The sequence below is a fragment of the Anoplopoma fimbria genome, chromosome 2 (assembly GCF_027596085.1).
Source record: "Anoplopoma fimbria isolate UVic2021 breed Golden Eagle Sablefish chromosome 2, Afim_UVic_2022, whole genome shotgun sequence".
In the NCBI taxonomy this organism is placed as follows: Eukaryota; Metazoa; Chordata; class Actinopteri; order Perciformes; family Anoplopomatidae; genus Anoplopoma; species Anoplopoma fimbria.
In genome coordinates this window covers 19,115,169-19,128,075 of record NC_072450.1, presented here as the reverse complement: position 1 = coordinate 19,128,075, position 12,907 = coordinate 19,115,169, and the positions used below count along the sequence as shown (strand labels likewise).

Below are 12,907 nucleotides of genomic sequence, written 5' to 3'. Positions count from 1 at the left end.
GCAAACAGCACGCCAGACAGTATTTAACCTCTTGCCAATAATGAGAGACAGGGTGCTAGTGCAAAAGGAAAATACAGAATAAAGTGCAGCTTTAATACAGTTTGCATAGATCTAAACCAGCAAGTGTTTTCCCATCCCAACATTATTCATGAAAATAATTCCAAGGTTTGTGGCTCATGACAGTGGCCCCCATGGAAGAAGACTCTGATCAGTTTTCTTGGAGGAATATGCCTCTTAGGCCATGTTCTCTTTCATCATACTCCTCACCAAATATTGTTTTTTTTACGTATGTGACGCACTGTAATGACAAACAGCATCCTTGCGATGGAATTTAAAGGTCAACAATAAATTATAGAATTATAAGTTGGCCTACTTTTGGCCTACTTTTTTTTTTTTAACGTCACCTCGGTCTCTTAAACCAAGCACAATGATTTGACCATTAGGTATATGCCTTTCAATAAAAATTTCTAAATAGGTCACTAGTCTCGCAAAGAAAATATCCAAAGTGTTCTTGCTGGAGACACTTGATTTATTATCATTCTCAAGGGGTAAAAGTCTTTAGAATGAAAAGACCAATATAAGCAAGTCAATGAAACCAAATCGTGCAATTGTAAGGTAATAAAAAATAATTAAGAGGGGAACTTTACTACACAGTAATTGAATATTTAGTAACCATCTTTACTATACAGTATTGCAACTTGAAGCCCACTGTACTGTAACCCTACCTCCACACCACCCTGTGTCACCATGAGAGAGGCTTCATCCCCTCTATTACTGTACACTGTTACATCTACGCACCAGGTTCAAAGGTTATCATTTTTTACAGTGTCATTCTGATTCACTGCAAATTGGAACAGAGCCAATTACTCAACAGATTGCATGCTTAGCGTTATTTCCAACTGATCCATCAGTAGTAATCTAACAATGAGAAGTGGGTCAGGCCAGTACAGCGCCAGCACAGCACAGGGGGCTTGATGATGACCCAGGTAGGGATCCCTGGTTTGTATTAACAAGTAAGGTGGACGGGGAACTATCTTGTCTAGATGACATACTACATATTAATATGAGCAAACTAGTTCATATAAACCAACCGTATAGAGCACAAGCTCTGAAAAGTTAGAGAAAAAAGCAGCTGTCGTTTTATTTTCCTCTGTTTTTTAAATCTAAAAGTCATTTTGATTATACAGTTCTGAGAAAATCACTTGCACTAACAGACAACGGCATCTCTGCTGGGCTCTCATCCAAACTATTGATTTGCTACATTACACTCAGGGAAATATAATGCAAGCAGACAAATACAAATTCAGTATGGAGTGTAAGAGAAGCTTACATGTGGATGAGATATAAGTCTGTCGCAGCACCATAATCAACCACAATCTGAGATGGCAGACTTTTATTGCTTGCTCTCTCCACAATCAACTCATCATTACAATCAGCGACGGCCAGTGGAGAATAAAGTAGACTCTTGTGGTTATACTGACTAAATGTGAATACATTCAGGCTCTTTTGGTGACGCCAAGAACATTTTGTCCTTGGGAGCACAAAAAAGTAATTTGTCATTTGGCGCTAAGATGCACAGAGCTGAGGAAAGACACTGTTTACCTATTGTGCATGCAAGCAATGGTGGCTAAGAGGATTCAGCTGCTCTGGCCCCTCTTTGACACACATGGTGCTGGACGTACGCCACTGAGGCTAGAAACTTTAATTTGTTAACTCATGGCAGAGTAAGTGAATATTTTAACTTTCTCCAGGCTGCTCACTGAGGACACGGTATTATTGTATCGTCACAAGTGGATGAGTGGCGATAAATTACAGTGGTTTGAGGACCTTGAAGTAATCACAAAATGCCATTTATCATTTGAGAATGCGTGAGTGCAATGCCAAAAGGTTTTCATCTACTTATCTATTAATGCTTAGAAATGTGTGCAAAGCTGTTTCCTTGGATGAAAAAATAATGTGAGGCTGGACCTGAGGCACAACATGTGAGAGGAAGCATGGGGAGCTCCCAGCACAGACAAGCAGTGGAGAGGGAGAAGAAGGAAGAGGATCTGGCTGAGCACAAGGACTGCCTTCCCTCGCAGCTCTATAAGGTTCCGCCCAACATGAAAAAAAGTTGAGCACTCTTCCGGCAAAAACAAATAAAGCAACAATATATATCAATGACAAGTGTGGCTGCATTGGGTAAACAAATAGTCATACAACAGAGCGTGCAGGACAAGGCAGGCATCAACAAGACCATTATGGGGGGGGAATACAAAACATGGATGCAAACACCGGCTACCAATACTGACATAGATTGTGTCAGTAAAATAAAAATGACCAATAAGTTAAAGAGCTTTGTTCACATGATCTTTTGTGGAAATGATTGTGTCCCAATAGCTGGCTGCTGAACCAGCCCCCGGACCTGACAGGAGCACGGTCAACAGGGACAGGATGTGACAGATTTTGAATCCATGCAAAGTTTCGTTTGATCCAAGTCAAATATCGCAACCTGTCGCGTGCAGACATCCACTGGTGATCAGGCGCGTGCTCGGTCTTTAAACACATGATTTTCACTATCTGGCCGGTTTTTATGAGAAAACCAAAGAAGAGAGAGTGTTTTTTTTTTCCAGTGTCGCCTGATAGCTGTGCAGGCTAACGTGAGGCTAAGGGCAAAGCTATGTAGCATCAACATCATCACACTGACTGACGGCCTGGACGCAAACCTCAGCCCGCGAGGCTCAATCCGCGAGCCGCCCCGACGTCAAAACTTACCCGATTTCTCATGATCGTATCCCACGACAATAAAGTAGTCAGCAAATCTAGCCATGTCTGCCGCTTTTCCCGATAAATACCAACACAATTCAGCATTTTTCCTGCTTCCAAAGCACAGCCATGTTTGACAGAAGGAGTGTCACTGCGCATGCGTGCCGGAGAGGGAGACATCCATGGGCGTGGGCCCCTTGAGTTCACAAATACAGCACTGTTTCCCAACAGAGGCTCTTTTAGGGCCAACCTTTGGGGTCCCCAGCTTATTATACCAGTAAAAAGCCACCACGCCAGAATAATACTATCATTTCCTGTAAAGGGGAGAAATATATTGAACACAACAGTTGATTTACTGGAATTTGAAAAGAGCTTTTCCTTATTTAAAGGTGGATTGAATATATGGAATAGCAACTGATGTAGAATATTGGCATCCGTTGTACGTTCAGCAGGTTATATAATAGTATACTACTTCTCTATACTTGCTGCCCTCTTTTCAGTATATAATAATTCATAATAAGGATTTAGTGCCAGAGACATTTCGTTCATCTTTCACCGCAAATCAACTACTTTTCAAGTGTGCCACCAGTACTAAAAATACTAACCCTGATATCATAATACACTATAATTTGACAAAGCTGATCTAATTGTAACATTAAAATGATCAGGGGTTATTCCATGGACTTACATATTTGTGTGTGCTTTTCTACGCAACTTCATGAAATGCTTTTCTGGCAAGTGACAAAAGCTAAAATAAACATTATTGGTGACGTCTAAGACAATAGTTTGTGTTTTGAAACAGCTCCTTACAGCTGAATGTGGTTATGTTTTGACATACAGTGTGCAGGATAAACTCATGTGGTTAGAGCAAAATATTGAATTTTTATATAAATAGGAACAGTTGTCACAGGGAATAGCACATGGAAACCAGTACCCTAGCTAATGTGTGTTGGAGTAACGCAAAAACAACAACAGCAGGAACTGCAAGCAATGTCCACTGCATTCTCTTTTCTCAACTCCTCAGTAATTCTTTGTCTCTCTTTCTTTCTATCCCACTAACTGTTTTTGTTTGCTGGTAAACGGAAGACGAAGACAGAGGTAGTCAAATAGTTGAACCAGAGCCAAAACATGAAGAAATTCAGATCGAGTGTTTGCATACATTTTTTTTATAATTACACTAGAATGATGGGAAAGTCACGGGACCTTAAACAACACATATTTCAAGGTGACAAACCTTGCCAATTATCGCATTATAATAATTATGAATCACCTGTCAAATGTGTGCCTTTGCGGTTGACACATTCTTTTTCCTGGCACACCTAGCATTAGTAGTTCAAGTTTCCTGTCACACATACCTGCTCATCAGAATAGAAAGAAACTGTCATCCTACGACAGCAACTTCATGGAGAACAAACAAAAGATTTCTATATAAGGAGCCAAAAATCAACAGTAGAATTTTGTTGTCGTGATTGCACAATCTCCTGTCGTAAACCAAACTAAGGGGATTACTTATCTGCCGGAGGCAATTATCATTACAAAGTTCTTACAAAACATTTGCTGGTTTACAGCGCATGTGTTTGACATTCATGTATTCTTTGAGTTGGGTCGCATGAGATATAAATACACTCAGGGAGGTTCTGCATCGGGGACTAAAAACAATACGATATGAATTATAGCCTGCTGATATGCTAGAGTGGAATGTCAGGTGTTAAGTATTTCAAAAATGATCTTGAAAGAGCCCACAGGACCGTTTTCCCCCTCAATGAAACTGAAACAAAAATCCAAACCGAAAGCATTTCTTAGAGCAACTCTAAAAAAACTAATTGACACCATACTTCTCGGAAGTTTCTGTAGTGTAATTTCTACAATGATAAAACCACAGGTTTTTTCTCTGGTCTCTACAGAATTTCATACACTGACTGAAGGGGCGAACAATTTCAATCTTTTTGGCATCACATACTCAGATTATCTCTTCTTAACAGTATGCTCATCTCAGACACAGACAGATCTACACTAGCTGTTAGCAGGATGAAGGCTGTGATAATCAAAAACATGTCAACTCCGTAATGTGTTATTTGTGATAGTACTTTCTGTGTATGTTTCCTCCCCTCAGGGGCTTATTATCCACATCTGCCTCATGAACCCCTTCGACAGCGGGTTGTTTCCAGCTTTACAGACTAATCATAAATAAGAAAATCAGAGAAATAAATGTCCTTTTTTCTGTGTTGCTTTGACTTACTTAGCTTTAACTCTTCATGTAAAACATGCTGCATGACGGTTTAGAGTGACTCACCATACTGACCGTCCGATAAAGTAAAATAATGTGAGAGGTTGAGACATAGACGCAGACTTGATGGCTCTGCGTGATCTCCGATAGATTCTTGGGTACGCATTCCTGAGGCAAAGATTGAAGTCATATTAGTTATAATTTAGAACAGCACATAATCTGCAGGACTATTTAAAGAACGTCTAAGCCAATATTGTTCATATGTCTTAGATTGTTGTTCAAGTTCATTATCCGACTCTAGATTTATTTTAGGTTAAATTGTAAAATTCCATTTCGCATTTATCCAAATATCAAAATAAATGGTAAGTCCTGGGTCAAATATTTGCCTTGTACAGACAAATACATTGAATATATTGTGTTTACAGTTGGGCATACTTACTATATTTAATCAGTTACTCAATGCTTGGAACTTCACTTTGTCAGGGAGTGCCCTGAAAAGCGGACTGTAGAAACATTCCTTCTATTTTATACAATCAGCAAGGTACACTAAAAGGAACAGTGACAAATACATATACCTAACTGACCTTAGACTCAAACATAACATGATGAATGTTTAAACCTTTTCTTTTGTGATTATTCAGATTTATCATACCCTCCCCCTTATAGAAAGCAGTAAGCTGAGATGAACACATTGTACTCTTACTGGGGACAAATTGTAGTGTAGTATGAGACTTACATAACTGATGACCATTGATTTTCTGCCATTTTATACCCATACTGAAATAAAACAAACAACATTGTGTAAGAATTGTAGAACATTTATAGTTGTGAAAAAAGTTCATGTTTTGTCTCAGTGAGGGAGTGAAAACAGGACACACAGGATGTACTGCACTCACTCTAAAACTATTTCCCTTTTTTTTTTTTTAAATCTCTATTTCTATTTTTTGATCTATTCTCTGTTTTGCGATGTACTACATGAGCAACAGCACAGCAGTAGTGTACGGGATGGGGTGGGGGAAAAGGATGAGAGACTGTGTGTGTCAGTCGATGAGCCCCTCCCACCTCCTGTATAAAGGCTCCCAGTCTGCTGTGTAGGAGCTATTAGCAGAGTGACACAGCTGCCTCACAGAACCAGTGGCAATTTCAAGAAACCTGTGGAGTACTCTTTTTACAGCTGACTGAGCTTTCTCATCCTTCTGAATTTTATCAGAGAACTACAGGTATGTGCATTTTCTTTCAAAAAAGATATTGCTGTGATTTTCTCTGCTACATGCTGATGGCTCTATCCTTGCTTTTTTGAGGTCAGGGCACAAGTGTAGAGACAAGGACAGGTTATCTGCCCCGTTATATAACCCTTTCAGCTCTCAATGTGTGTGTCTGTGAAGGAATTGCCTTCAAGGTGTAAAGCATCTGACAGAGGCAGTACATCATATATTGTTTATTAGTTACAATCGATTTTGCTATGTTTTTCAGTTATCAGATAACTGAGTTGAGTAGCATTTTAGTTTTTGTTTGACTCATGATCTGAGTCTATTTTGGACCCCGCATTGGTAGACTGTCCTTCGCGTTATTGGCCAGGGGCCCAAAGCATGGTTGTAGGTTTACTTAACCAAGCAAAATCTGACCTTAGCTTAACTTTTTAAATAAATGAATGATAAGTGCAAATAACTCGGCTTTTGGACTCTTGTGCAAGCAAGAACCGGTGTGTCACATATAGGAATACTGTATGAGGCACTGAGGGACAGGGGGAAATTCATGAAGTTAAATATCAATTTATAGCATAAATAAATAACTAACACATGTTTTCTCTGCTCTCCACAGGAGTCAAAATGCAATTGATCTTCCAGTCCTTCCTCTCTTGCTGTCTGCTGGCGACAGTAGTACACTGTGTGGAACTTGAAGTGAATCCCGAGTTGAAAAAAAGGTACGTTAACTTAGGAGTAAATCATTCAATACCAAAATGTTTTCATCTGATATAAGATGTGACAGTCCATCAAGTCTGTGACAGTTGTCTACTGAATTATCTACCTAAGACTAACTTAGAGTTTTTTTTCCTCTCCCAGGCTAAACACATGGCTAGGGAACAGATTGAGACGGGATCTTGACAGTGTATCAGTAGCGAAGACAGCAGAGTCTGAGAACTTTGTCAGACCAGAAGATATCAGGGATACTTTGCTGCCACATTCCAGGTAAGACGCAAACCATGCAATCCTGAAAGTCTACAAACTGTTTCCATTTGACCATATCATTTTTTGTCATGATAATACTCAGCCATTAACAACTCAGGACTGAACAGCATTGATTAATATTCTCTTCCTCTCCCTCTTCCCTCCAGCACTGACATCAATGTCCGAACCAAGAGGTCTAAAAACTCAGGCAATCAGTCAAGAAGACAAGGTTGTTCGCTGGGCACCTGTACAGTTCATGACCTTGCACACCGCCTGCACCAGCTCAACAACAAGTTGAAGATTGGGAGTGCCCCCGCTGACAAGATCAGCCCACAGGGATACGGCCGGAGGCGTCGATCTCTCCCAGCGCACAGAGTCACACTGAGGCTGGAGCAGAACAGGCTGAGGCCCGTGTGGAGCACAAATTATTCACAAGTTCACAAGCTCGAGGCTCTCCTCAGACGGACATGAGCGGAACTCAGAAAGAGGAGTTTGGGAACAAAAGCGAGGGAGTAAGTGTCCTCTCTCTGTTCTAAAATTCTCGAAATGCCTTAGATTTCTGCCAAGTATTTCCTGGCACATTTTTAAGGCATGAGAACTGAGTCAGAGCAAGACTGGCTGCACTGAGTTTCTCTAAAGGCTGAGCCTCGCAGCTCAGCGATGTAGAGCGTGCAAACAACTGCAGCTGGCGTACAGACACTGGATGGCACAGCGTGAAGCAAACTACAGGTGCTGCTCTCTGCTTGGCAGAGGGAAAGGAAGAGTGCTAATACCTGGCAAAGTGGACACATCCTCTGGCTTAAAGAGGGAACTCTCTTCTATCATTCTGGGACTTTACACATTTCTTCCTCAAGGCCAGGACTTTGATAAGTGCTGTCTTCCAAGGATTATACCACCATGTTCCAAACTGTCAGTACTTGTCTGCACTTTTCCATTTGGACTTAAAGTCAAATGAATCATCAGGAAAAGACATCTTCATCACAATGCCAAACAGGAAGATAGGCTAGAGAGCTCTGAAACTCTCAGTTTATATAAAGTTTTGGACACTGTATAAGGGAAAATGTCTGAGATTCTGTGAGATATGTGCCAATCCGCAATGGATTGAAATATACTTGAAATTGTTATTGTTTGTACAAAAACATGTGCAATCTATATTTGTTTTTATTGCAGGTATATGTACATATGAATTCCTTTATTTAAATATTATATAGAAGTTACATTAAAGTACTTATGCAGATAGAACTATTTTTGTACAGGAAGAAATATATATATGGGCATTGTAGCTATTTGTCATTATTCTTTTGCAAACTGTGGTAATAGGATATGTGTTATATATAAATATATATATTATATATTTGTAAATGTGATCTATTTTATTTGTGTCAAAGCAATAACATTGTTATTCAATAAACTTTTTGCATACAAAATCTAGACCTTGTCCAGACCTCCTTTGCTCATGGCTCTTGTCAATTGAAAGTGGCATTCTATTGTCTGGAGTGCACTGCTAGAGCAAGACACAGAGCACCTGGTCTCTGTTAAGTGATTATGGGGTCTCATTAGAGCCTCCCCTCCTCTCACTACATTCCCCTAGTTATGACCCCCCCCAAAAAAAGGGCAGACAGGGTGCCAGGCGCATTCCTGCTTGGTTCAGCTCATATTTGTCAGCTCACCCCAGACCACAGAGCAGCCCCTAAAGCCATCAGAAGAGACTGAACCTCCATCTGTATTCAATGGTAGATGGATGGGACACAAAAGGGCCGATGTAGGGGGTTCCTTACATTCCTGCGGGGGGCATCACAAAAACTGATCCAACAAAGCACCGATTTTGACCTTCACATTCAAGCAGACCCCTGACACTGAACAGAACTGAAAGGCTGCAAATCTTTTTACTTGACATATTATCACCCCTCCTTTGACATGTTTTTGGGGAGTTCAGATTTCACCACCCAAAAAACTAAATATATATAGTAGATTTCTCTTTTGGCAGTATTCCTTTTATCTCTTTTACAACTGTTGACATGTGCGCTTGCCACTTGAAATGTAGTAGAGAAAATTTGGGGTGAACGATGGACCCACTAAGGATAGTCCAGACGTAGCATCTTATTCTTTTAGCTCGATTGTTCCGTATTGCAGAAATTCACAGTTCAATCAACACTTCATCAGCACATATACAGATCAACTACAATAAATCAAATCGGGAATTCCTTGAATGGTATTAAGTCAACCAACCAGGTCCTTAGTAAGATATTCATTGCCACTTGTTTGGTGTCCCCTGTGCTCATTACTAGCATGACTATTAGATTTACCTTTAAGCACTAACTGGATATCCCCCCTGCTTTATAAACAGTTCTTAGTGAAAACATACAGCACATGAAAAATAAGCATATGACTGAATGAAATCATGTATGATTTCAGTTTTTTATGAAGCCACCAGCACTTTAGGTTGATTAAAGGTGTGATCATTAGTAATTAAAAATACGTTGGCAGCAGACTGTTTCTTGCTTTTGTGTTAATTCACTGGAAGAGTCTGTATGATTGGGAGCAGGTTATATTGAAGCAAGTGAGGGTCAAAACTTGAATTGCATGTTCTCTATTGCCATCTAGTGAGATTAGATGGGTAAAACAGCTCAATTTGGGTTTTTGGTTGTTCTTGGTATTCAATAAGATCAGAATTCATACAAAGGTTTTTAATAAGAAGCAGAAACAGTGATGGGTAAGAAATACAACTATTCCTTTAATTATATTGTTATGTTATTAATTAAATACCTGCCTTTAAGCTCAACACATCATACAAAACTGTAAAATCAGGTACATTTAAAAATATGACTATATATATTTTATATAGATTATTTTGATCTTCATTAAATACTGAAAGCAAATATTTGTCACTCTTATTATTAAGCAGCTTTTCATTTTCCCAGATTGTAATGGTGTATAACTACATGCTTAAAATAAGATAAGATAAAATAAGATAATCCTTTATTAGTCCCGCAGCGGGGAAATTTGCAGGATTACAGCAGCATAGGGTAAAGAGACATAGTAAAAGAAAGACAAGATAAAAATAAAATGCAATAAAAACAACTATTATAAATAAGCAATAACAAACAGTAAAATCCACAATAATTGAAATATTATATGTACAGACAGAATAACTATTATAACTATAATTGCACGGTGTATTTGTATTGCACAGGTTTTTAGTGTCATGTGGTCTACTGGGAGCAGAGTTGGTTGTGCAACCTGACAACAGCAGGAAGGAAGGACCTGCGGTACCTCTCCTTCACACACCGGGGGTGAAGCAGCCGGTGGCTGAAGGAGCTGTACAGAGCTGCCAGGGTGTCCTGCATGGGGTGGGAGGTGTTGTTCATCAGGGATGACAGCTTGGCCATCACCCTCCTGTCTCCCACCACCTCCACCGTATCCAGTGGACACCCCAGCACACTGCTGGCTTTCCTGACAAGCTTGTTCAGTCTCTTCCTGTCAGCTGTCGAGATGCTGCTGCTCCAGCAGACCACTGCATAAAAAATGGCTGATGCCACCACAGAGTCGAAAAAGGTCCTCAGGAGTGCTCCCTGCACTCCAAAGGACCTCAGTCTCCTCAGCAGATACAGTCTGCTCTGACCCTTTTTGTAAAGTGCCTTTGAATGATTAGTCCAGTCCAGTTTATTGTTCAAGTGAACACCCAGGTACTTATAAGATTGCACAATCTCAATGTCCTGTCCCTGGATGTTCACTGGTTCCGGAGGACAGTGTTTACCCCGGTGGAAGTCCACCACCAGCTCTTTGGTTTTACCAGAGTTGATCTGGAGGCGGTTCCGCCGGCACCATCCTATGAAGTCCTGGTTCAGTTCTCTGTATTCCCTCTCATCGCCGGCGGAGATGAGGCCGACGACTGCAGAGTCGTCAGAGAACTTTTGCAGGTGGCAGGTAGCAGAGTTATATTTGAAGTCCGATGTGTATATGGAGAAGAGGAATGGAGCCAGAACGGTTCCTTGTGGGGCCCCCGTGCTGCAGGACACCGGATCTGACTCACACTCCCTTATCCTCACATACTGTGGATGGTTGGTGAGGTAGTCCAGGATCCATGCAGCGAGGTAGCATAACAGATAGCTAACATTGTACGAGCATGCTTGTGCTCTTGCTTCACATCTGTGTTTGCTCAGAACCTGTTCTTCTGCAAATAGGGATTTATACTTAAAAAAGGAGCTGGATTTTGGGGGGGCTTCAATTTTTTTTAAATTAAACTTTTTTCTATTCCTGTTGTAACGCATATGCCTTTATTATAGGAGCACAATGCACAGTAGCTACAATATGTTATTAGCACAATACCGGCCCAGACATTACTGAATGGCAACTAAAAATAAAGCAAATGTGCCATCTAGTGGCTCATTCATTTATATGTGTTTCTACATTTTGAATGGGAATTAGTTTATACACAAAATCCTTATGGTAAAAAACATGTGCATTGTTTCTCATCACAATAACAGAATTCTAAAAATAGATGGGATGGATCTAGATCCGGCCCTGTCGGTGTTCACACTAACAATGCTCACTGCTTCAGTAAGCCAATCAGTTGGTGATGCTGTGATGTGATGATAGCAAGAGACTGATCAGTGTAGGTCAACTGGTAAAAAATGATTCCTTCTTTCCAGAATTTACTGTATTCTCAGTCTTTCATTCCATTGCTGTGTTCTGACAGCTATCAACAGCATCATTTAGGTGCATGCTCTTTACAGCTGGATGTCGGCTCAGACAACAAATTTTGGTAAAATACAACTAAGTTAAAAAGGACTGTCTGGAGCCGCTAAAAATCTATCATCTGGTTTTAATGAGATCACCTAATCGCACTGTTTCTTGAACTTTTCATTGACCCACTGTTATATCACCATTGACAAGAGTAGAGGAGAGGGCGACAGATGAATAATCAGTCTGACAATACTGTCAATCAAATGATTCTGGCGCAGGGCAAAGATTCAGTCCTCTACAGCCCGCTCTAAAAGTACCCTGATAACCTGAGTTGAGAGGATTAGCCTCGTAATCTCAAACACTGTTGGGTTAAATCAGGGACAGCAGTAAATCTGGGCCTTTTTCTAAGGCTGTGTCAGGAGTTTACATTTGCTGTACTGCAAGACTGCTTATTCTGCTTGGCAAAGGCATCAAAGAAAGTGCTTTAATATGTCTGTGCGACTCTACCCAGAGATTGATGTTACCAGTCTAGCAGGGGGATTGCAGTTTTGGTTTTTTTGCATCATACACAGAATACATGCAATAATAGAGACACTTACTTTTGCCAAGACGTACACTGGTGAGGTAAGTCCAGATGGATGTGCTGTAGTAAGGATAGTCTTTACCTTAGACGAGAGACTGTAATTAAAGAGACAGAAGCAAGAGCAGAGGTTTTAAGCTTTGAAACAAATAAGTCTTCAAAAGTAACAACTGTTATGTCTTGTTTAATTAATCAAAAGGGCATCCTTACATTGCTGTTGCTTGTCTGCTCAAGTCTCATCTCAGCAAATTGTCCTGCAAATAAACAAGACATACACAAGAGGACATGATTAGTCTCTAAGAAAGAAGAAGGGAGAACATGTTGACCCATTTTGAACATAATTCATAACATCCATTAATACTGCCTGAAAAAGTAGTTAAACTGTGAAAATGACCACGATGGCTGTCATCTGCATTTATTCTGATGTCCTTGCACTATGCTGCGGCACTGAAAGAGTTAAGGATGGAGCGATTAGCACTGCAGGGTGGTGGATGAGATTTC

General features: G+C 40.3%; 2 protein-coding genes across 2 annotated transcripts in view; one reads left to right on the top strand and one right to left on the bottom strand.

The window, feature by feature from the left end:
- sbf2 (SET binding factor 2) overlaps positions 1–2,901 on the bottom strand; it is an 82,262-nt gene extending 79,361 nt beyond the window's left edge. Inside the window, 1 exon segment of the mRNA XM_054608553.1 lies at positions 2,755–2,901. Coding sequence (XP_054464528.1) covers positions 2,755–2,809 — 55 coding nt within the window. The 5' untranslated portion in view covers positions 2,810–2,901.
- A 3,186-nt stretch (positions 2,902–6,087) lies between these two features.
- On the top strand, positions 6,088–8,560 carry adma (adrenomedullin a). The gene is made up of 4 exons (XM_054618642.1): positions 6,088–6,192; positions 6,794–6,896; positions 7,036–7,161; positions 7,308–8,560. Exons 2-4 carry the CDS (start codon positions 6,802–6,804, stop codon positions 7,609–7,611), a joined length of 525 nt encoding a protein of 174 aa, XP_054474617.1. The 5' UTR covers positions 6,088–6,192; positions 6,794–6,801; the 3' UTR covers positions 7,612–8,560.
- The last annotated feature ends 4,347 nt before the right edge of the window (positions 8,561–12,907 follow it).